Source organism: Lotus japonicus, chromosome 2 (assembly GCF_012489685.1).
Source record: "Lotus japonicus ecotype B-129 chromosome 2, LjGifu_v1.2".
NCBI classification, from domain to species: Eukaryota; Viridiplantae; Streptophyta; class Magnoliopsida; order Fabales; family Fabaceae; genus Lotus; species Lotus japonicus.
In genome coordinates, this window is record NC_080042.1 from 74,757,309 (window position 1) to 74,783,268 (window position 25,960).

General features: G+C 34.3%; 2 protein-coding genes across 2 annotated transcripts; one reads left to right on the forward strand and one right to left on the reverse strand.

The window, feature by feature from the left end:
- Positions 1–16,002: 16,002 nt before the first annotated feature.
- Positions 16,003–24,464, forward strand: LOC130739535 (transcription factor bHLH75-like). The gene is made up of 8 exons (XM_057591858.1): positions 16,003–16,199; positions 22,066–22,210; positions 22,925–23,073; positions 23,201–23,320; positions 23,416–23,481; positions 23,586–23,654; positions 23,738–23,827; positions 24,134–24,464. Exons 2-8 carry the CDS (start codon positions 22,147–22,149, stop codon positions 24,242–24,244), a joined length of 669 nt encoding a protein of 222 aa, XP_057447841.1. The 5' UTR covers positions 16,003–16,199; positions 22,066–22,146; the 3' UTR covers positions 24,245–24,464.
- LOC130739534 (protein NRT1/ PTR FAMILY 3.1-like) lies at positions 17,219–20,306 on the reverse strand. Its single transcript, XM_057591857.1, has 4 exons — positions 20,078–20,306; positions 19,737–19,954; positions 18,693–19,234; positions 17,219–18,345 (listed from the first exon to the last, which is right to left on the reverse strand). Exons 1-4 carry the CDS (start codon positions 20,163–20,165, stop codon positions 17,454–17,456), a joined length of 1,740 nt encoding a protein of 579 aa, XP_057447840.1. The 5' UTR covers positions 20,166–20,306; the 3' UTR covers positions 17,219–17,453.
- Positions 24,465–25,960: the final 1,496 nt, after the last annotated feature.

Consider the following 25,960-nt stretch of genomic DNA (forward strand, 5'->3'; position numbering starts at 1 on the left):
CATTAAGAAAAATTGAATCATCAATACGTTCAAATAATGGCATAACCCATCTCAAGATACCTAGTGCACCATCAATATCATGTCTTTTGACAGTAATACTAATTGCTAGTGGTACTCTTGTTGTAATGATCAAACATTGATAATAAATCATGTCAAATAACAAACCCTTCTTTGGATTGATTTATCATTCACATGTAAACCCTTAAAATTATCACATGTTTATCATCACAGGTGTGTATGAAATCCGGCCAAGCATTAACTTTTCCTTTGGGGTCCATTAATACTCGCATGGATAAACATACACACGCACAAACTTTTAATATTTCTTATGAGCAATCTCCATAAAAAGAGGTCACTTTTGTGACTTTCTTATTTTAATTGACTCATTTAAAATATTAAACAATTGTATAAAAATACAATCTATAGCCAAAATTTGATCACACCGAATAACTCAAGCACTGAAACTCAATCTTTATATGAAATTCATATACACCTGAATGTTGTTGAATCCAAAACAGTAAATATATAATCCAAAATTTAATCTAAACAATTTTTTTTTTTTTTTTTTCGGATTCAAAAACGAAACTGAATGAGCCATAATACCCAGATAAGTATAGGTAGTATAAACAAGAACATTAGCAAATGGCAAATAAACTGAATTGGCACATATAATATGTAATTATAAAAACACGATATCATGTGCTTTTCTTTTCTAAGCTTTACATATATTCCATTTCTCAATTTGGAGAAGAAACAGGTTGAAACTGAATTTGTATATAATCCAAAAAACACTCATCACAATTCCAGGATTACATATTGAATATATATAATACGTGAATACCCAAAAACGATGAAACAACAAATTTTCTGAATGTGTAAAACTGAAACCGCAAACGTGAATCATTAATCCAATAACCCAAAAAATGGAACCCTAATCTCAAAAAATTACCAAAATCAAACATGAATCAGGCATGGGTGGCTCTGATACCACTTGTAGGTTTCAAATAAGGATTTGTTCCTAACCACATGCTTTTCTACCCATATAGAAAATAGGAGTATAATCCTAAACCACACTTGATTAACCCATACCCGAAAAACATGATGAAGATCTAGAGCGGAAGCGTACCTGAATGAGCCATGGGAATCGCTGAAGGATCTGGGGTTGTGATCTTCCAATTGTAGATCACCCTTAGGGTTTCCTGATGTTCTCCTCTGATGGGGATGAGGAGAAACTTTTACGTTGTTACGTTGTTATGTCTACAATTGGGGACCATAACCCTATAAGTAACTGCATCAGTTACAATTCTGTTTTCAATATTTCTAATTTGGCCCCTCATCAAATTAGAATATTGCCTTATGGTATCCACACAATACCTTTTCATAACACATATGCCCTTAGCCATAAGATCAATATTAAATAGACCACTTTAGTTTTGGCTAATTAAATAATGGCCCTAACACAATTAAAAGTTACATTTGTGACCCAAAATTCTAACATAAATATCTTTGATAATAAAATTTTCTATGTTTACTATTTTATTTTTATCTTTTTCTATGCATGTTCGAATTAATTATGACACAATTCCATCTCTTATTTATTTTATTTTTCTCGAGCTAAATAGCTTTACCATTAATATATATTTATTTTTATCGAGTGCTATACATCATCATTGAAGGTTTAGAATTCACTTTCAAAAAAAAAAGGTTTAGAATTCAGTCATGTAAGTTGGTCACTTTATCATTATGGTTTCTTCATTTTGTGTACCCATTTCCCTATCTGCTATATGAGAAACAGGAAATGGAGGCACAAAATAAAGAAATCACTTTAATTAAGTGGCTAAACTATCAATGATGATACATGGTACTTGATGACAAATAGAGAATATATATATATATATATATATAGGGTTCATTTAGTGTACACAACTTTTTTTTTGTGCAAGGTTGCACAACCCTAATTTTACCCATTATTACAGGTTTCTCAGCAGGTCACTCTTTTTAATTTTAAAAAATATTTATTTATTTTCTCCCCCTTCTCCACCATCTTCCTCCCCTCAACCTCCACATAATCCGCCGCCGGCACCACCGCCACCGCCGACCCCTCCTTCCTCCACCACCAACTCCACCCCTTCCTTCTCTCCTCCCTGCAATGCTGGGTTTGCTCGATCTCTGTCATTTGCAGATCTGAAATGTTGGGTTTGCTCAAACAATGAGGAGGAGGAAGAGGAAGTTTGGTTTCTGCCCAGAAAAATTAAAACCACCCTAATCAAAACCCATAAACAAAAACAAAACCACCCGTAGAATTGATTTAACTCATATGAAGGAGGGCACTTCGTGATTGATTTAACTCAACAACATAGTTTACTCTTCCAGAATTTTACATCATATCTTGCTCTTGTAGGATTTACGATAAATGGGTTCAAAGACCATCTGTAGACCCATTATCATGCTTGGAATCCACTTCTTCCCCTTTCTTTCCCCTAATTTTCACACAAACAGATAGAGAGGGTTCAATGCTGGAACAACAACAGCAAAAATTTGGAAGCAACCAGAACAGAGCAGGTCTGAGAGATAGAAAACGACCTGAGAGAGAAGGTCGCGACTTCGCTGGCGATGGGGGAATGGGCGATGACGGGGTACGGTGGTAACGCAAGTGAGAAGAACGTGAATCAAACATCCCTCCAAAATCCTCCTCCTTCAACTCCAATTAAATTCTCAATTACCCTTACCCAATTAGATTCTCTCTGCAACACCCCTTTTGGATCTGGTTCAGATTTGGTGGCTTGAAGAAAGTTTTCTGGTGAGTTTGAAGGAAGGAAGGTTTGAAGAAAGGATTCGGTGAATCTGGAGAAAATAGGGTGGTGGTGCCGGCAACGGATGGTGGAGGTTGAGGGGAGGAAGGTGGTGGAGAGGAGGAGGTAGTAAATATATATATTCTTAAATGAAAAATATCAATGACCTGAAAACCTATCATAGTAGGTAAAAGTGAGAGTTGTGTAACCTTACACAAGAAAATTCTTGTGTATGGTAAATGGACAACGTGAATCAAACATCCCTCCAAAATCCTCCTCCTTCAACTCCAATTAAATTCTCAATTACCCCTACCCAATTAGATTCTCTCCGCAACACCCTTTTGGATCTGGTTCATATTTGGTGGCTTGAAGAAAGTTTTTTGGTGAGTTTGAAGGAAGGAAGGTTTGAAGAAAGGATTCGGTGAATCTGGAGAAAATAGGGTGGTGGTGCCGGCAACGGATGGTGGAGGTTGAGGGGAGGAAGGTGGTGGAGAGGAGGAGGTAGTAAATATATATATTTTTAAATGAAAAATATCAATGACCTGAAAACTTATCATAGTAGGTAAAAGTGAGAGTTGTGTAACCTTACACAAGAAAATTCTTGTGTATGGTAAATGGACCCATATATATATATATATATATATATATATATATCGTATTAAGTGAGAGCAATGTATATCAATGTTAAAACTATTAAGCTCGAGAAACAATCAGAAAGCATGCGAGAGTTGGAATTCAATATGGATATGATATGTTTAAGGTCTCTAACATATAGGGTCAAATTCAAATAGGTCTCTAGAATTTTTTCTTTTCAATACTCTTCGTCCTTGAAACATTTTCAATTCAAATAAAAATAAGTGATGTAGGGATGACAATGGGTTTCAAAAACATTAGGTACCCGCACAAAATACTCATTATTATGGGCAATTTAAACCCGCTACATGAGTATATGGTTGAACATAATATCCGTAAAAAGTAGTGCGCATGAGTGTGGGTTAATTTGTATAATATCCAACGCGCTTCATAACTACACACTCATATTATTATATATATTCTTCTTCTTCTTCTTCTTCTTCTACACTCATATTATTATATATATTCTTCTTCTTCTTCTTCTTCTTCTTCTTCTTCTTCTTCTTCTTCTTCTTCTTCTTCTTCTTCTTCTTCTTCTTCTTCTTCTTCTTCTTCTTCTTCTTTCTTCTTCTTCTTCTTCTTCTTCTTCTTCTTCTTCTTCTTCTTCTTTCTTCTTCTTCTTCTTCTTCTTCTTCTTCTTCTTCTTCTTCTTCTTCTTCTTCTTCTTCTTTCTTCTTCTTCTTCTTCTTCTTCTTCTTCTTCTTCTTCTTCTTCTTCTTCTTCTTCTTCTTCTTCTTCTTCTTCTTCTTCTTCTTCTTCTTTCTTCTTCTTCTTCTTCTTCTTCTTCTTCTTCTTCTTCTTCTTCTTCTTCTTCTTCTTCTTCTTCTTTCTTCTTCTTCTTCTTCTTCTTCTTCTTCTTCTTCTTCTTCTTCTTCTTCTTTTCTTCTTCTTCTTCTTCTTCTTCTTCTTCTTTCTTCTTCTTCTTCTTCTTCTTCTTCTTCTTCTTCTTCTTCTTCTTCTTCTTCTTTCTTCTTCTTCTTCTTCTTCTTCTTCTTCTTCTTCTTCTTCTTCTTCTTCTTCTTCTTCTTCTTCTTCTTCTTCTTCTTCTTCTTCTTCTTCTTCTCTTCTTCTTCTTCTTCTTCTTCTTCTTCTTCTTCTTCTTTCTTCTTCTTCTTCTTCTTTTTTTTTTTTTTTTTTCTTCTTCTTCTTCTTCTTCTTCTTCTTCTTCTTCTTCTTCTTCTTTTTTTTTTTTTTTTTTTTTTTTTTTTTCTTCTTCTTTCTTCTTCTTCTTCTTCTTCTTCTTCTTCTTCTTCTTCTTCTTCTTCTTCTTCTTCTTCTTCTTCTTCTTCTTCTCATCACTGAAGTTGCGAACCACCACGGCAGCACCATCGTCATACTAACAATCTCTCATTGGCCAGCGCAAGGAACACTGTCGCTTCAGATTGCCTCCAAGAAGCCACCGTCAATTTCGATCTCAAACTTTATCTTCCTCCCTCACGTTTCTTATCCCCTTTCCTCTGTTGGTGTGAAATGGTTGGGCCTGAGCCCCATGTTTAAGTTAGGCTAAATTTTCATTTTGCATTTCATTATTGTTTGGTGTTTTGATTTGTTCTGAATTTATTAAATTTTGATGGATTAGCTATAAAATAATTGCATAAAAAACATGTTATTACTTAATATGTACTTAAACAATAATGAAAAGAATAATTTTAAGGAATAATAATTTCAAAACCTTCACACAAAAATTCATTATAAAAATCATACCCTTTTTAGTAATTAGACATATTTAAAAGTGATTTCAACTAAATTATCCAAACAACATTCATTTCATCAAACTTACTTTTAAAATAAAAGTATCCAAACATAAATCACATTACATTCAACCCACATTCACTCAAACTCCGTTTTGCAAACCCACATTCACTCAAACTCCGTTTTGCAAACTGAAATCCAAACACACACTAAATAGCTAGATTCCTTAAGTATTTGGTACAGTGTTCAATCCCTAGACGGTGTGTATGAAAACATATTTGTTGGGATAAACCTACCCCCTTAATGTATGATCTCCAAATCTCGAGGAGATTAAACTCATTGTTACTAGGTGTAAGGATACCTTGGGAAAAAAACTTAAAATTATAATTTCCTAACTTACTTTTTTTTTGTAAAAATAAGTGAGTAAGTATGATTTTAAGTTTTTAACTAGGCCGGTATAGGGCACTGATGTAAAAGTTGGATATGTTACTTTTGTGTGTTGAATAACCATCATTTCCCTTACCTTTAAATTTTGAGAGATATATTTGCTTGAAAAATGCGAATAGGTGGTTTTTGAAGAAAAAAAAATTTATCAAGAAAATTGGAGGTTCTCTCAACCACTTGTAGTTTGTTTTTTACCATTCTATATTTTGGTTACAACATAAATTCAAATGAATTTCCATGTTATGTATAGTACCAAAACTACTACAATAAATAACTTTGAATAACAATTAAATGACACTCATAATTATGTGATAATAATTTTAAATAAAAGCATCAAATATTTGGATAACATGTTGACGAACTAAAACGCAATAAAATGTCATGCAACCTTTTTTCAAAAGGAACAACCTTAATGTATAAGGTAATAAATAAACCATAATTTAAAACTAAATTAAAATCCACATAATCTAAGGTGTTCTACACACATCGATTAGGACATCACGACTGGTTAAGCTCCTTCATGGTCTCTTCATAAACCTTATTCATCATTTCATTCGCAGCATTCACATGATTCAAAAATACAGCAAAATTTTCATCTTTTACCATATCTTCGGTTGCCTTGCTCTGTATATTTGATATGCCAACTGTACTAAGAATAACCTGTAAAATTTCATTGAATATTTTCATAAAATTGTAATTACATTAATTTCATTGGTTAATTAATGCTCAAATAGTTAAAATCCAAAAATCACAATAACTATAAGAATATGTTCTATACGTAATGTAAAGTAAATTAAAGACAATAAGGATTGAAAATAAAACCTGAACATGTGATTTAGCAATTAAGCTTTTCACGGGTCCTCCTAGAAAACCATTTTCTCCAGACAACATAACATTTGCCCAGCTTGACGAGTTCTTACCATTTTCTTTTGGGTATACGACATTTCCTTCAAGTGAGACAATTTGAAAATCTCTCTGCAGGTAAGCTTAATTTATTAGTCTATGATTGGATTTCTATAAGAATAGATTAAAACCAATTTTAACAGAAAATTAATTAAAACTATTATTTTAATAAATTTAACGACAAGCAATACTTAATCGATAACTATACTAAAATATAGTGTGACTTGGTAGAGATTTATCTTTGTTGTTTTCAAAAAAAAGGACTTTATCCCTGTTAGAAATAATGAAAACCGCTTATTCAAGGAAATATCAATAATAAAATATTATGCGGCTGTCAAAAAAAATAATAAAATAATATGTTTTAGTGTTATTCGATATAAAGAGTTTATTCTCACATGTAACCAAAAAAAAAAAAAGAGTTTATTCTCACATATTACAAAATGAACATATATTATAATTTTGCAAGATAGGACATCGAAACGCAGTCAAAATAAGGAAATCTATGATTAACTCAATATCGTTGATCCGTTTATTTGAGCACGTGCATATATCCAACCTTTGAAAAAATAAAAATAAAACTATCATCTAGGTTTTATTAAATCAAATATATACATATATTTCAACAGTTCTTACAAAATCCTAGTTAATATACTTCTGAAAAACTTTATATTCGTCTCTACTCACTAAAACTTGTTAACTTTTACTAAATTACAAATAAAAATACTTCGAAACATGGATAAAATCTATTAATAAATTTAGTTGTGTTATATGTTGAATAAATGGATATAAAATATTCAAAACAAATCTTTACAGTTTTATACAAATTAACAAAGACTTATATATTAGAAAAATGATAAGAACCTGAAATTGAAAAAAATAATCAGAAAAAGGTTAAAGCAATGTTTTGGTTTGAAGGAAAGAATAAGAGATACAAACATGAACATCTACTGGGGCTCCTTGCCGATTAATAAATTCAACATGTGATACAGTTCCAGCTACTCCGACGATACACATATCTTCCTCTTTAGCGAAGGGTCTTAAACTTGCTAAAATATCCTAAAAAAATTAAAATATGAGATTTCATACTTTATGAAAAGAAAACGATGTTTCCTAATACAAACTAAGTGATACAAAAACTATGTGAAAAAAATATTACCATAAAATTGTAAATAATCTCAAGTTAAGAAGGATAATGATGGGGGTAAGGAAAAGTAGAAGCACCTGAGACTTCCTGCAGTTCACTATGGCCGTCCTTGCTTTCATAGAACTATTCTTTGACCCTGCAGAAGTAAAACCTGATCATTTGCCCCCAGAAAAAAATTTATGACAATTACTTGGAACCTATATGCACTAGTTAAGTTATATTTTTATAAAAATAACTTTTAATGTGTGTTTTTCTTATCATAATTATTTTTTTACAAGTTTATTTTATAAAATTAATTATGTTAAAAGATTTGCCAGAAAATCCATATAGTGTTTTGGAATACCAGGGGTTTAGGCCTTTTGCCACCAAAATATTTATGGCAACATTAAATTTTTCATTTTCTAACGTCTACTATAATATTAAACAAAACTTCCATAAATGGTACAAAGTGTTTATAACTTTATATCACTTCTATAAATTGAAGTCCTTATTTTTTGTCTTATCAAGGTATAGTATCTCTGCAACTTACAACTAGAAGATTTAAGATCTCATTAAGTGAGTATGTTTCTTTAAACAAATCGTTCTTCATACACATAAATGTAAGTCTTTTAAAAATATAAACAAAATATAAAACCAATTCACTAAATAATGATCATGCTCTTACCAATTTCTATGACCTTCACCTTCATATCATCCCCTCCTAAATTTGATGCAAATGTTCCAACATCAATGTTGATAACAGACTCCTTGGACGGTTGTCCCATGCCTCCCTCAAAAAGAGGTGATGAAGGTTCTGTACGACCGATCATCGTAATACGAAGATCAAATGTGAGCGGAGTTAGTGTAGTAAATGAACGAAAATTATATGAAAAGTGAAAAAGGCAAATTAAGAAACATGCAATACCAGGAGGATTTCGAGTGTTCCTCTGTTGATTGCTTGATCTTGGATCTTGGGATTGAGACGTCTTCGACATTTTTCTCTCTTTGAATTTAGCAGATATGATATTCCAATGATGAACTTAGACGCCTTTTTATACACTGAAATTAGGTTTACACTAGTTTTGTGTTTTTTTAAGTCAAATTTATTTTATTTATCTTTTCTATAATTGAATACAAAATGACAACTCCGGAATTTAATATTATTAAAAATAATATTTTTATTAAAATATATAAATAATATAAATATATAATAATATAAATATAAATATAAATATAAATATAAATATAAATATATAATAATATAAATATAAATATATCACATAAATGAATTAATATATTATATTAATATAAAAAATATTAAATCTGATTGGTGCCATTGTAGTGGTAAAAAATGGTTTTTTTGAAATCCTAGGTCGATAGTTTGATTCTTATGAGCTGCACTCTTGAGGAAACCTTTGACCTTCACCACACCCAGATCAGAATTGAGAGAGCAATTTAACACGAGAAAAATATATGATATTAATATTACAATACGACTTTTTAATTAGATAAATGTTGTTTTATTATTTTTATTTTAAAAAAACTTTTGCGATCACTATTTTATCGTTTTATGTATATAGGATGTATCATATGAAAATAACCTTCTTGTGTGACAATGGTTCATATTAAAGTTAATTATGTGATCTTTTAAAAAAGTGATTATATTTTTAATTGTTCACCATTTATATTTTTAGCGGTCACGATTTATTCTAACAATTTTCAAATATAAAGATCATTCTACATCTCATATAAAGGAATGATCAAGTTACTCTTAGAGCAACTCTTACTGATGATAATCCATTTACTAACTTTTTTATATAACTTGAATTGATAAATCAAACCATTGAATTAAAATTTCTAAATGGGTAGATCAAGCGTATAAATTTCATAAATATATGTGTTGAAATGAAAGTTAATATCGACCATAAAATTTTATGCATACAAATTTTCGATTTAACATAAATTGAATATACATAATCATCACATTTATAATAAACATAAATTTTCGTAAATGGTTTAGTGCAACGGAATAATAAATAGAGTTTAGCAGATGATCAACACACACAGATTTATACTGGTTCACCCTAAACGATTGGGCTACATCCAGTACTTGGCCACCACCAAGATTTCCACTAGCAAGTTTTAAAGACTTCTCCAATACAAGTATTCTCAAGTACTTCTACCACAAGTATTCTCACGAACTTCTCCAAGTATTCTACATGACTCCTTCTACAAGTATTGTATAAAACTTCTCCTACAATCTTTTCAAGATCGTTTAGCTCTACAAGGTTTCTCTTCGTACAAGAGTAATGGTAGAGAATTTATGGCACTGGAACTCTAAGTGTTTTGATACAAATTTGACTTTCGATCACTCAAGAGTTCTAAGACTAAGAAAGAATTTAATGAATAGATTCGACTCTTTAAGGTTGTTGGTTCTCGCTTTCACTTTGTAGAAAAAGTAGGTAAGTTTGACACTGAAGAAAGTTTATGCCTTGAGCTTTTGAAAGCTTAGAAGAATGTAGTATTGAATGCTTTGAGATCTTGTTCTTTCAAGGTAATTTTCTTGCGGCTTCATTCTTCAAGTTTGCCTTATATACTCGCTTGCTAGGGTTGTAGTCGTTGTGAGATAAACCCTACCGTTGTTCTAGCCGTTGATAGATGGAATCTGTCTGTTGATTTAAATAGCTTCGGTTGGTAGACGCATTAAATGCATGCTACTGTTCAAGTCTATCCTTTAGCTGAAAATGTGATGTTTATCAGCTAGTAGGTGACAATAGACTTGGGCTACTCTTTAGAAATGAGACAATAAGGAAGTTTGATGTTGACGCTTGTCCTTTTTCTTCATTGCTCAACGCACTTTAAGGAAAGAGAAAATCTTCACGTGATCTCTTTTTGAATCTGAACAAATGGTTGAGTTATGACTAAGTCTTTTGGCGCCTAGAATTTTGTCTTCAATCTTTCTGAATGATGAGCTAACATTGGACGGTTAGGAGAAAATTTGTCTTAACTTGAGTAGTAAATGTGCCAGACGGTCTTGCAAATTCTTAATTTTTTCCTAAAGAAATGATATGACTTTAAAGTACTTTGTTCAAGTGAATTACCCTGGAATTCAAATTAAATAAGAAGCTTAGTTTTCATTAAAAGTGCTTCTATATAAAAATTGTTATTCATCAAAATCATATTTTAAAACGATATGATGCGTTTGAACTTAACAGATTTGACATTATTTCGCAGAGGGAGCATAATCTTGTGATGGTTGTGTTATGGTGGGTTTGGCGATGATGCAACAATTTGAATTTTCGGTAATAAACATCGGAGTATGTATGCATTGCATTTTGCCACAATTGTTGGTTCGATGCAAGCAACTGTAAACGCTGGTCACATAGCCACAACAGTGCAACAATACATGCCCCTAATGCTATTGCTTCAGATATGCCGAGCAGAGTTTGGTGCGACTAGGTTGCATTACAATCATGAAGGACGCAACATATGACTAGATTTCAGGAATTTCATCGAGCTTTGGTTGTGTTACAGCTTTCCTAGCGGAGCTGCTAGCGGTTGAGATAGGTTTGCAACATGGTTGAGAGCTTGGCTTCCGAAATGTTGTGTGTGCCTTGGATTGTATGACGGATTGACGATGGTTGAGGTTCTTCAGCCTACTGTTGACACGAGTAGTTATTAGGAGAAGGATACAAACTGCGATCAGGGCAATACTTGCTTGGGACTGACACGTTACAATTGTTCATATCTCCTAGGATAAAAATAATGCAGCATACATATTAGCTCACCAAGTGTCTACGTTGCATCTGGAAACATCCTCCATCTAATGTAATCTCATCCCTGTATTTAGCTGTAGATGTATTGTAGTTTGATTTGCAACTGCTAGGAATTGACCCTGTGATTTCCCCTTCTCAATCCATATGTCACACAACTCTTACTACTTGAGCTATCATTCGGGGACAACTACTCATCGAAGGTAAACTCAAGTGGTAAGAGATATGAGACATAAGAGTTGAGTGAGATAAAGTGTGAATAGTACGGGGTTTAAATTTTAATGAGAGAATTTACTAACAACTAATAACTGACACTTGCCAATAAAAAAATTTCGGGCACAACTAACTCAGTTTTTTGGCTACAACTTACAAAGGAAGAATACTAACTCATAGTTTTGATATTTATAAATCGAAAAAGGCAAATTCTGTGGTGCCTCCCTATTTTTAAGGGTGTGGTGCCTCCAAGCCTTATAACAAATAATAAACTGCCATGTGTATTATTTTTTCCGCATATTCTTTTTCCCTTCAAATTTCAATTGTTTTTTCGAAAATCAAAAATGAATTATATTTTAATTGGAGAGGGGTCTTTCAGCAATTGTTTGAAAGTTGCATCTTATCTTTTAACCATGAGTGATAATTTTTACCATTGCTTATTCATCTTCTGAGTTCAAACCATTGCCTTGTCTTCATCTTCATCCTTGAACCCTAAATAGTAGCAGCTTCTTCACCTCCACACTCCTAAATCGATTTTTCATCTCGTCTGATTCCATGTCACCGAGCAAGGAGGAAGCTTAAATTACACAGTTCATAGTGTTCTCATCGTTTGTATTTCACAGAGGATCATTGTATCGAGGTTCTTCTTTTGGGTTTTCAATTCATATTCTTCTTGAAAGTTAGGGTTTCTTCGATTGAAGCTCTGGGAGTGAGTTGGTTGAACGAAGGCGATTGACGGTGTCTATGTAAAGGTTGTCGTCATCTAACAACTGGGTTTGTGGCGTGGGGTTGTTCTGGACTTCTGGACTGGTATTTTGAACAAATGAGATTGAAGGGTCTAACTCGGTGACCATCATCAAGCAATTGTCGGGTTCGTGTGGATGGTTAGATACTGACGGAGCTTCAACGCCTCCACAGTTGAAACTCTAAAGTTTTAATCCGAGATTCCGATATTCCGAGATTGAAGGTTCGAAAGCACTCTGGATGCGTTGGCGGCTTCATTATTGCGACAAGCACCAGGAGTAGAAAATGGAAGAAGTTGTATTGCTGATTCATGATTTGAAATTAGTTTATGGGATTTCTCATTGTAGAATATGTCACGAGGAAGAATTTGAGAGCTTCAAATTATCAGAAGCACCCTCTGTGATTGTTCTGCCACCATTAAGGTAATAAAACCAGAAATTCTAATATTATCGTGGGGTTTTCCTCTTCCATTGTTAGATTTTTATTTCTTGTGCTATATGCCTGCACATAGGCTCTTTAATCTTCAGTTGAATTTGACTGATTAGGAGAATACATCGGAAGTGACAAAGGAAAAAGTGGAATGGAAAAATATGATTGATTTATATTGTGAACATATAAGATAAGAGGAAACTAGATCATAAGTATTAGTATTAAGATGCAAATGCAGAAGACTTTCAAGGTGATTAAAACTATACTGTAATACTAAACAAGCACATATGTGAAGATTTCAAAAGCTAAAAGCAAGAGGAACGACCAATATGAGCCTTTCAAAAGCTAAAGCACATATATACATATGTGAAGCTAAAAGCACATAAGTATATACAATGAATAACCAAAAAAAAAGAAAGAAATTGTGACTGCAACAAATGCCATCTCTGTTTGAGTCTTGGTTAGGACTTATCTATGTTTGTCTTGTGGAATGAATGATTGGTTAAATTATAAATATTCCTAAGGTGAGGTCTACATGCTAATCTTTTATGTTGATGAATGAATACGGTTTAATTGATTAATAGTTTGTTAGGCGAGTTCTGGATTTTACTGGTTTAGAATTGAGGTTGATTCGACAATCTACTCAACAAAATTGCAACTAAGGAGAATCTTTTTAAGAGAGTAGTGGCTCTTGAAGATAATGGTTGTGTGTTGTGTGGGAGGGCTGTAGGATCAAATTCTCACTTGTTTCTTCATTGTCCTAAAACATGGGCCTTATGGTGTGCAATTATGAAAAGAGAGGGTACAACATGGGTAATACCGGGGTCTTTACTAGCTTTGTTGGATGAATGGAATCACTTGGGTGCTGTTTCAGATTTCCCCCTCGACTTCCTCTTTGCTGTTTTGTTCTAGCAGATTCTTGGCTCTACTGGTCATGCTGGTGTCAAAATAACTATTCTTGCTGGTTTGGAATTGGTTCTTTTTTTTCATTCTTGCCTATCCTTTTCGTTTTGCTGGCTTCTCCAACTATTCCCAAGGGCTTCATGTTAAATAAAGACTATGTTTTGCTGCTGTTTGTGATTCTTGGTTCTATTGGCTTTTGTTTTTGCTGCCATTTGTGGCCTAATTTTGTATCTGTTCTATTGTTTTTGCTTATGTGAGGGGCCATTTGTGGTCCTTTGTTTATGTCTTCTTTTTGTTGTCTGTGTTTGTACTCATGGGCCGAAGTCCCTTACTTCTTTTTAATCTTAATTTGGTTTTTCCAAAAAGAAAATTTGAGGTTAGGAAATTCTCTTAATTCTTCCATTGCAGTGTTAGTTTGGATATGTTCATACTGGATAATCTTTGTTTTTTATTCATTAATTTCAATTGATTATGTTGCAGATTTATTTGCATGTGTGTGTTGTGTAGAATATCATTTTATGAAAACGTGGCGGTTTCAAGCCCCCAATTCATGCATTGCACTGCCAACAATTGCAAATGTTATTTAAACAGAAACTCGTGGAGGTCACTAACCGCCACTAAACTACTTCATGATAAAAATAAAAAACACTTCTTGCACTTTTAAATTTAACAAGCAAATAATCTTTATAGACACATGTGTGGGGTTTAAACAAGCGAAAATCCTAGGTAGAGTCTTATATTTAATTTCTGGTCTTTATTTGTTTAATAATTACTCATCACATGTAAATTAATTTTAGCCATTATTTTAAGAAATATATCACCATGACAACCTTTATCCTTATTGGGCCTTACAAGGAAGAGGTGACTCAATAAGGGCCTCGTACATGACCAATACTAACCTTTACCCTTAATGGGCCTGACAAGGAAGAGGTGGCCCAATAAAGGCCTCTGACATAATCAATATCAACCTTCACCCTTATTGGACTTGACAAAGAAGCAATGGCCCAAAAAGAGTCTAAGACGTGATTAATACCTGTTTTTACCCTTATTGGGCCTCAATAGGAAGGGATGATCCATTAAGAGAGTTGGAAACATGACCAAGACCAACATTCACTCATATTGGGCCTGACAAGAATCGGGTGGCCCAAAAAGAGTCTAAGACATGATCAATACCGACTTTTATCCTTATTGGACCTCAATAGGAAGGGATGATCCAATAGGAGTTACAAACATGACCAAGACCAACATTCACCCATATTGGGCCTGACAAGACATGACCAAGACTAGCATTCACCCTTATTGGGCCTGACAAGGAAGGGGTGAACCAATAGGAGTCCCAAACAACACTAATATCAACTTTCACTCTTATCGGGCTTACGAAGGAAGAGGAGGCCCAATAAGGGTCTCAAACATGACCGAGACCAACCTTCGCCCTTATTGAGTCTCAAAAGGAAGGGTGACTTTTATTGTGCCTGACTATGAAGGGTAGCCCAATAGAGTCATAGATGTGACCAAGACCAACATTCACCTTATTGGGCCTAACAAAAAAAGGGTGGCCCAATAAGAGTCACAGACAACACCAATACCAACTTCCATCATCATTGGGCTTGACATGGAAGAGTGGCCCAATAAGGTCTCAGCCATGACAGAGACCAACCTTCTTCTTACTACCTCTGAAAAAGAATAGATGACCCAATCAGTGTCACGCCCATGACCAAGACCAACATTCACTTTTGGAAGGTGATTTGAATCCAAACAAACCCCACGGGTCAAGAGCAATGGTTTGGTGATGGTGGTGTGCTCAGCGGCGCCGCATCCTCCACCATCCGTGAACCACCAACCCCAGCCGAGACAATCACCTCATCTCCGTCCAAAACGAGGTCTTCCTCAACCCAAATCCCAAACCCAAGCGAACAACCGAGGCCATCAACCACTTTGTCTTTCCACCTCCGCGAGCTCGATCTCGTCACCGTCGTCCAAATCACCAACATCCACCACTTCGTCATCGAGACCTTCTCTTACAACCTTCGACAAGCCTCGCCAGTCTCTCCCTTCTAACCACTGTTGATCTCACGATGCAGCAAAACGACAACGATATTCACTGTGGATGGGCTGGCGGTGGCGAACCTCTCCATGGGTCTCTCTCAAGAAGAAGAACTCAGGCAAGAAGAAAACACTTGAACAGTTAATAGGAATTACTAGGATAAAAACTCACTTTTACTAAGGTAACTAATAAAGCAAGGGATCATTTAGCAAATATTAGACAAACATTATTACCAAAATAGAAAAGCTACCTCATTCAATATGTGGATCTATTCTACTGATCCAACTAAGCGGAGACACCATACCAGCAACTGGGGAGAGGCACACATAAGGGACCATCTAAAAATACGCGCGTTCAACTCTCTCACTCTGATTCTTGTCTCCTCCCTCTTTTCTGAAGAACGTGTTTTGCATTCCCCATTTTGCAGTTGTTATCTGAATCGGTTGCTCTCTGTTACGTGGGGTTGTAACGAGATTGGAAGATTCGCGCTCTTGCATTTATTCAAGGTGCACTTTCTTCTTTTAACCTTATATGATGCTGCTTTAGGCTTGTAGAAGTTATCTAGTTGTAGCTTTTGGAATTGGGGTTTTGTTCCAAGAACAGAAATTGTGAATCCCTAATTTTGCAAATTGTACAAAACTACAAATTCTTGGCCTTGAAAATGTAGCTTGGTTGATTTTGTTGCTTGAGAACTGTTAACAAAGTAAATGCTTCAGATTGTGGAAAATACTTCAGTTAAATTAGTTTATGAAAATTTATTTTTGCATAAAAACACTCTTACAATGCTTTTGTGAAGAATTGGTTTTTTTCATAAAAAACACTTTTACATTGCGTTATGATAATTGTTTTAGAATTAAAAACTGTTACATTGATTTATGAAAATTATGTTTTCTCGCAAAAATTCTTTAAATTCGTATTTTGTGAATTTTTGGAAACATGATAAGGGAGATAGATAGGGCTCAGTAGCAGATTTTCAGTGTTGGGAAAAGGGGTGGGGGATGGGGGGACCAATAATTAAGATTGAAGCAGACAGGCTCAGTTGCAGATTTTGTGGGGCATTTCAATTATACGTAGGAGCCCAGAAAGGATTGGAGGAAGAATTTTTGATGGAGGTATTTTTGAATGGGTCAAGGGAAGAGGAGAAACTGTGAGCCTTCTACATTGTTCAAGAAGGAGTTACTGGTAGAGGAGAAAAATTCAGCGTTGGGAAAAGTGGGGACCAACGATGGAGAGAAGTTCAATAATTCTTGAAAGAATTATGGAAGCTCCAAGTCAAATTCAGTGGACTGTGGACCAGAAGTACAAATAAAGTGGGAAGAAGAGTAGTGAAGCATCAACTGGGAGTAATGTTGGTAGCAGTTGGGGAGAAAACAAAAACAGAAGTACGAGGTTCAAGAGACTTTCAGAAGCTAAGTTAAAAGAAAAGATGAGAAAAGTAGAGTGTGAATTAGCAGTTCAACCTGAGGAGTTATTGGCTGTAAGATCAAATGCAGAAGGACAACAAGAAGTTTCAATCTCCATAAGATTCTGTTAATATAAGGTGGCCAAAATAAAAAGCTTTGACCCTTCAGCTTGATTACTTCGATTATCTTCATAGTGACAATCATTATTCATAGAAACATTAAGCTAAGATAAAAGCTAATAGATACAATCCTTCTACTATTTAGAGATAAAGACATGGTCTCTACCTTCTACGTACTTGGTCCTCGAAAAAGGTGAGAACTAATAATCTAAAAAACTAAATCCTTATAAAATTGGATTTAAACTCTGTCTGCAGTAGCAAGTTCAATAAGTTTCTCTTCAGAGCTGCTATCCCCTTTGTCATGGACCTGAGTTTGCTTGTAGGTGTACAATTTCGCGCAAATCAAGTAGTAAATAAGGTTGATAATCTGCAGAAGTGTGATGAGCCAGTAAAAGTACTCCAACCTCCCCTTGTTGAGGTTATTATCAGGGAGCCAGTTTGAGCCATTAGGCCCTGCAGTGAACTTGTGGACCAAGGAAACCAAAAATGTGCTGCCATAGTTTCCAAGAGAAATTGAAGCCCAAAAAAGTGCCATTGCAGTGCTGGTCATGCTCTCTGGGGCCTGGTCATAAAAAAACTCAAGGTGCCCAATGGACATGAAGGCCTCTGCTAAGCCATGAAGGCTGAACTGTGGCACAAGCCAGAACACTGAGATTGGGATTGTTTCATGGGAGTGTTCAAGAAGCCCATGGGCTAAAGCTACATTCTTTCGCTTCATTTCAATGAAACCAGCAACAAAGGTGGCAAAGATTGAGATCACAAATCCAATTCCCATGCGGTGGAGGAAGCTGATACCCCGGTCAAGCCCGGTGAACCTGCGGGCAACACGAACGAAGACTCGGTCGTAGAAGACAGTGGCGGTGAGCATGGTGAGGTACGTGAAAACGGTCATGGAGCCTGCTGGTATTTGGAAGGACTTGGTGACATGCCGGTCCATGGTTTTGGCTTGTTGAATGGAGAATGTGCTTTGTTGGGAATAGGCTGTGATGAGAAGGATGCCTGCAGCCCATATCGGTCCCATTCTGATTATGGACTTGAGTTCCTCCACTCTGTGAACTGTATTTAGCCTCCATTTGTTGGGTATTTCGCAGTTGTCTTCTATTGTCACAATTGCTGCCTTGTCCAAAAATCTATGACCAATTTTCATGAAAAAAAGTTAGTTAAGGGTAAACTGCAGTTATTGAAATAGTATTAGTATGTGTTTAATAGAAGTGTAAGAGTTAGATCCTGAGTTCCAATTTGTGGAAGAAATGGAGGTAGGGTCTGGTAGGGAATGGTGTGGATAACATGGATCTGTATTGGATGGGCTTGGGATAATGCCCATCAAAATAGAACAAACTATGAACTAGAACAATATGAAATCCCACAGCCAATTTGTGGGCCTAAATGAGTTGGACGACCAATGAACCTTCTAAGAACAATCTGCCCATCAAATTTAATATGGAAAAAAGAAGAGATATTTTAGTATTTTACTTACTTCATCTGTTCACTATGGACAAGCATCCCACCCAAGGAAATAGAGGCATCGAGTTCATCATTTTGGTACAGCAACTTTGAGTCGGATACATCTGGTATCTTCCTCTTACGAAATGCAGCCACAGCTACTTGAATGAGTCGGGTAAATGGGCTCCCATCTGGGTTCAAGTTCCGATAAAGTGGATATCCAACAATGAAGGCAGCGATTGAGAGGAACATTGCAATGGCAGGGATTCCGAGGCCTAACCCCCATCCTAAGTTATCTTGAATGTAAACAATAACAGTCACGGCCACAAGCGTAGCCGCGCCTGTCACAAAGTAGTACCAATTAAAATAAGACCATGTTTTTGTTGGATCAAACTGGTCAGCTCCAAATGCGACCACACAGGGTCGGATCCCACCCGACCCGAGTGACGCGAGTAGGAGTGAGATGTACAGCACTGCCAGCATTCCCCCGCTAGCTTCCTGGCATACCTCTTCACCTTTGCAAGGAGGTGGTCTTGCTTGTGGAAGTACGGTTGTTAATGTCAAACAAATCAACCCCTGAGCAATCAAACGCAAACAGCATATGCTTGGTCACAAATTGGTAAAAAAAAGCAACTTCTTTCAACAGGCTTGCAAAGTGCATTTAATTGATTAAAATAAATTGTTTTAAATTTCAAGTTGTAATAAGGAAATTATGATACACTTCAAGAGATTAAGGAAATTTCTGCTTTGAAAAATATTTTCTATTTTTATTGTACGTTTTCACCAATAATCATTAAACATGATTTCATTTTCACGTTAATTTCCTAATCTGAGATATTCTTGTATATTAAATGACAGTGATAATGAATATATTTTTACCATCAATATTAAAAAATAGAAACTATAATTTTCATGATTCTTGATAAAAATATAAATAAGATCATGAAACGTTTTTTCAAATCAAATAAACCCTTACTTTCATATGTAACAAAACAAAAGAAAATAAACACTATTTCATTGTTAGAAGGAGAAGAACTTATAGGGGAAGAAAAAAGAATGAGAAGGAGAAAATGTTTACTATCTGGTACAAAATGGAAGCTATGGTGATAGTCCAAAACTTTCCGGCAAAAGCATCAGCAATGAAGGCACCAAGCAATGGTGTCAGGCTTGAAGTTCCACTAAAGTTAGTGATAGTGTTAGCAGCTTTGGTTAATGGCATATGAAGCTCTGTGGTCAAGTAGCTTATCATGTTCGTAGTGAAACCCACCACAGCCAACTTCTCACAAATGTCATTAGCTGCACCAAAATGAATCCAACAAATAATATAAGATTATCTTTGTTCAAAACCTCACACACATACACACTCAGAGAGAGATAGAGAGATGTATAATACTATTATATGCATCTTCATGAACTTACCAAAGATGAAGGGCATTGTGATGAGCCCTCCCTTTTTCTTTCCACCATGATTACCATCTTGCTCCATCTTTTCGAATTTCCTATTCATTGTCTAATTTTCTTGTACGTCAAAATGGCCACACAGTTAAGTATTTATAGGGTAAGGTTGAGGGTTTGTGAGATCTGACTTTTCTGTCAAGTCTTCACACCGCCGCTTAGAATGATATCCACAAATAAAAAATTTCCTTTTCTGTGAAAGATAATGGAAAATAATAATGCAGATTCTTCAATTACAGGAATCAATCAAGATAAATATGTAAAAAATAAATCATGGAGAGAATAATGCAAATTCCTCCTAGCAAATCAGAATAAATGAAACAAATTCTGATAAACGTTGATTTATTGAATCAGATCACTAATTATTTCAATTCCTGGATAAAGTTTCTACATGTGTAATGTAACGTTAGTATATCGTGATTATACAAAAAAAAAAAAATACTATGCTCATGTCTCCGTCTCTTCTTGTTGACAAAAAAAGATGGACATAGTAATTTGCAAATAAAACATTTTATTAGATACACTATTTGACAGGTATGCATATGGGACCAAAAAGTTTTGGCATGTGTAATTTTCTCTCCCTCAACTTGCAATGTGTTGTGTCATTGAGTGTTATGTTCGATGAACTGCATTATTAGACATATTTTATTAGGGTGAGATGTATATGTTTAAGTCCAAAGATTTTCCTTGTCTTGTATTTGGGTGTCTTCCCTTCTCCACTTTAAAATTTTATACACAAAAAATAGGAGCTGAATACATTTATATCTTTTACTTTTCTTTTGCATTTCTGGTACATGATCTCTCATTGGTCATTGCACATATACAACAAAAAATATAGGGCAATGATGGATAAAAACCGAGGAGAAAGCAAGCGAAAATTGTGATAAATGATATAATGGAAAATGAAAATAAAAAATGAAAAGTGATGTGTATGAGAAGTAAGAAAATATATTGGGACTCTAGCATAAATTAGTAAAATAGATAATGTAAATACACTAGCTAATCAGTTAGAAAATAGTCGTGAATTAGTGATGAGTGCATATTTTACATAGGGGGTGGGAATAGAAGGTCGGGCTTTACGCGGGGCTCAAACCTGACCTTCATTCTTATTTTGCGCCTCAAGCTTGGCTTGTGCTTGTCATAGGCTAAATTTAAGGTCTAGTTGGGCATACGAGCGTATTTACAAGTTTATTTAACAGAAAAACATTCTCTTTAGGAAATTGTAAGCCAGTGGACTAATATGCCTGAGGTCTAATTGGTTAGTGAAGGTCTTTCTACATAACATATCATTTTTATTTACTTAAATTATTAATAAAAATAATATTATGTAAACAAGCTAGCCTTTTAGGTCAAACAAACTTTTTTTTTATAGTCTGAGTCCAACATTTTTAGTTGATCAGACTTTTTAAAAAACATAAGCCTTGACCTTTAGCGTGCCATGGTGCGGGCCCTTGACAGCCCGCCTGACCTACTTTCACCCTTTATTTGATATATTATTTTGATATAATTTTGCATAATATATTTCAAAAAAATTGCATTTAATATGGTTGGAATCATTCATTTTTATTATATTTTGATGTATATTTTATATTTTATTAATTTACTTATTTAAATTTTAGTTTTTTTAACGTTATTTAAATTTTAGTTTGCCTTGTTATTAATTTTGATTGTTATTTTAGGATTGATTTAAGTTTAAATTAGAAATTAAGATTGATTTATAATTAGATCAAATAAGAAGGATTATGACCTATTTGTTAATTTAGGAAGTTGTCATTAATATTTTATTTTTTTCATATTTAAATTTTAGTTACAATTGCAATCAAATATCTCAATATTTAATTTCCATTTGTGAGTCTATAATTTAACACTTCAAGTCAACACTCACTTTAACGCTATTACTTGATTTTTTTTTCTCAATATCATTACTTTATACAACTTGATACACTTGCCAGTAAAAATGCCTCTTCCGCATCTCGGCCCACAAGTTGAGCCCAACATTTCCAGGCTTGAGGATAAGTCTAATCTAAAAGTGGATGGCAATGGTGGAGAAAATGGGCCTGGTCAAGCGCACATCGCCACATCCCACCATGGTTTCTGGTAATCAAGTAAAAGCCCATTGGATGAATGATTACATTTAGCTGTTTACTTTCTACATATTATTAGTAGTTATTTTTTTTGAAAGTACATATTACTAGTAGGTTATTCAGCCTTGTTATTCAGAATCTTCCTTGAGCTTAGTCGATACTTGTTAATCATCCTCTAATTCTAGCATCTGAAAATAACAATAAGATGTAGAATCACTTAGGAATGAATATCACTAGAAAACTGAACTTTGCTCCCAGTTTCTGTGTTTGCTTTATTTCTTCTTAGACATTGTTTGAGTTTCCTTGATAGGGTATTCATCCTATCAGAAATATATTTGTCATTGTCAATTATGAGGCTCTCATTTTATCTACATCAAGTCATCTTAAATTCTTAATTATACCATTCTCATGTAGGTCCTCCAAAAAAAACATGTAAAATTATTATTCTTTATGTTTCATTATTTGCTTTACTAGATAATCACTTAAAAAAGAAAAAAGGATGCCACGGTAATGTCTGATATTGACTCACAGTGTCACGTATATGCATAATAATGCCAAGTGTAGGCTCCTATAACTGTATTCCATGTATCTGACACAGATTATTAGTCAATTTTTTGTGTAAGTGATTATGAGTCAATAAATATAACAGCATTATTGATATTTCAAGTATATTATTTTAGTTCCTAGCTAGAATATGTTTCTTAAAATTAATCTGAATTATTGCTAGAGCTATTTATGGGTCAACATTACCATCAGAGACCACACCACAGTACCATATATTGTCATCAACAATCAGAGACCATGCACGCTTCTTCACAAAACTTAGGGGATTCTTTTACTCCATATTCTGCACCAGGTTGCACTGAAAAGAATAAGGTTTTGAAAGCTTTCTCCACTCATGAAATTAACATATTTTTGTTTTTGAAGTTTGGTGTGAAAGAATAAGGGACAGTCACAGAAACAGCTTTAGATTTCCTCTGTTTTATTGTTCTGTATTTTGCAGAGTATGGTTGGAAACAAAAGGAAGAGAAACAGTGAAAGGCTTAAAGAGAAACAAAATGAAGTTATCCATGTAAGAGCAAAAAGAGGTCAAGCAACCAATAGCCACAGTTTAGCAGAAAGGGTAAATTTTAGTCCCTTACATTATTTTTTGTTCTTTGTTTTTGCTTGATTGTCTCAAATAGCTATTATATCTCAGTATTTTGTGCTTAATGCTAGGCAAGAAGAGAGAAAATCAATGAGAAGATGAGAAGTTTACAGGACTTGGTTCCAGGGTGCTATAAGGTTTAACCAAATTACCCTTTCTATATATCATGACATATTTTCTTTAGTAAATGTCTTACTTGTGTAGTCATAAAATTTGTTGCCATGTTCTTATGATTTTGCAGGCAATGGGAATGGCAGTAATGCTAGATGTGATAATAAATTATGTTCTATCACTACAGCAGCAAATTGAGGTTAGATTATTGTCTTGATCATGATTTTCCATTTTGGATATTAATATTATAAAGGCTAACTTCAAATTTCTTGTCTATCTTAGTTTCTATCCATGAAACTTTCAGCAGCAAGTATGTATTTTGATTCAAGCACGGTAGAGATGGATGCCAGTCATGCCACCCAAACCATACAGGTATCCATTAGGATCATCCCTTCATTACTGGGATTGAAATTTTATGTCTTCAAATTATGTCTCATTCTCTGTCGCGACAAAAGTTGTTGACATTGTCAACTAATTGTAATTTATCACATCACCAGATTTTATTGGTGCACAAAAAATTTGAGACACTATTTGAGGGATATATAGAAGATCTTGATCCTCATTCTTTTATGTATCTTTCTATATAGTAAGAAATTACAAAAGATTCATGTAAATTTGAGTCATTATTCATCAAGTAGGTCATTATTAACATGCTCAAGTGTTGCTTGTGTGTTCCAGAGGAGTGCTAGTCCACATGAAATACAAGAGATGGAAAGGATAGCAAGAGAAGGTTATGCTTATGGTGGGACTGGGATCTGCTATTTCAATCCAGCATGGCCACTTCATTGACAAGTTTTTGTCTCTTCCATAATCATACAAAACACATACATACTTCTATGTTTTTATTTGAAACTTACTTCTATGTATATTACTTGGCTAAATGTAAGATGAAACTATTTACAACAAATAAATAAAGAAAGCATTGTACATTACAGAAAAGTGTAATTTAAGTGTGAAACATAGTGTCGACACCAACATCAAATAAATAAATAAAGCATTGTACACTACAGAAAAGTGTAATTTAGATGTGAAACATAGTGTCGACACCAAAATTAATTTTTTTGACGGCGACACCAACAGTAATTAACATCATTTAGCTGCGAAAATCTTGGTCTCGACACTGATGCTAATTAACGTCATTGTAAAACTCAAAATAAGCGTGGTGAATTAGGTTTCAAATCATGGATTGGTGGTAAAAAAAAGGCAAATTATTGTCATCCAAATCCCGAAGATGGGATTTGTGTATAGCAAATCTGAATGGTATACAAGCGTAACGCTATACAAAAGTCCAATATCTAAAAAAGAATGCGATTTGTTTATAGGTACAAAATTTAATGTAATTTATCCATAGAAAAAGTCCCATGTCTAAAAAGAATCATAGAAGAATGATGAATCCCTTTCGTGTACATTATAATGGAATTGGAGTTTTTATTACTACTGAAAATGAAAAGTCAAATTTATTAATTTGTCGGTGACGATAATTGGGGTCCAAGAAATAGAAAATCGCCTAGTCATTCACATAGGGGAGTGACAAATCTTAATTAAATATATCAATGCGATTGATATTGGCATCCAAGTTATGTCATAAGATTGAAGTGGTTGAATAAGCTAAGTGTCAAAGGGCAAGCAAATACACTGTATTCTTGATCAAATTCTGGTGGACCAACGTCCTAGTATATAAAGACAACTTAAACAGAGACATTTCAAGGGGAAACATCAAACATGGAAATGTAATGGAGGATCTGGAGTTGGAGGGTGGGGTGGCAAAACCAGTGCATTGCTTTATCCACAAACACCATCACTAAGTATGTATATGATAAATATATGCATTATCCTATATTGCTGTATGTCAATTCTCAATACTATTTTCTGGCTCCACTCAATTTTTAAAACACATGAAATCTTTGTTCAGCACCGGCCTTAGCAAAAGATCCTATTTCGAAATTTGTAATTGTTTTACATTAAGAATAGTTAAATACAATTAGAGTGATCAATTTTAGGAGTTCATGATTTTGAAATCACTTATTTCTTAGGTTGAGCTCAAGAAATAAATTTGATATATTAGGTCAAATTCTAGTATATGAGGTGAGAATCCCCCTCAGACTTACAACCGGAATCTAGAGCACAAAAACATGCTAGGTTGGTTGCTTTGGGATAGACGAGGCTATATATATTACATCGGAAAAGTTATGGTGTCATGTAGATTTTTGGGTAGGCGTTGGTGACACAAAATCAAATCTAAAATATACATATTGTTTTGGTGTTAGAACCAACGTAAATGTGATTTCACGTATCTTAATGCATTAATAGAGAAGTTAGAATTTGTCACATTGGGATGGGTCAGAAAAACAAAATTTTGACATATTAGGTTCAATGTTGAGTTCAACAGGAAATCCAAATGTACAATTTAACTTAAGTAGGCTTAACTCAACTCTAGAAAGCTAGTTTGGAGGTCAAGATTGTCTACCACTTATAGGGACCTCTTTAGTTATTCTCTACCATATG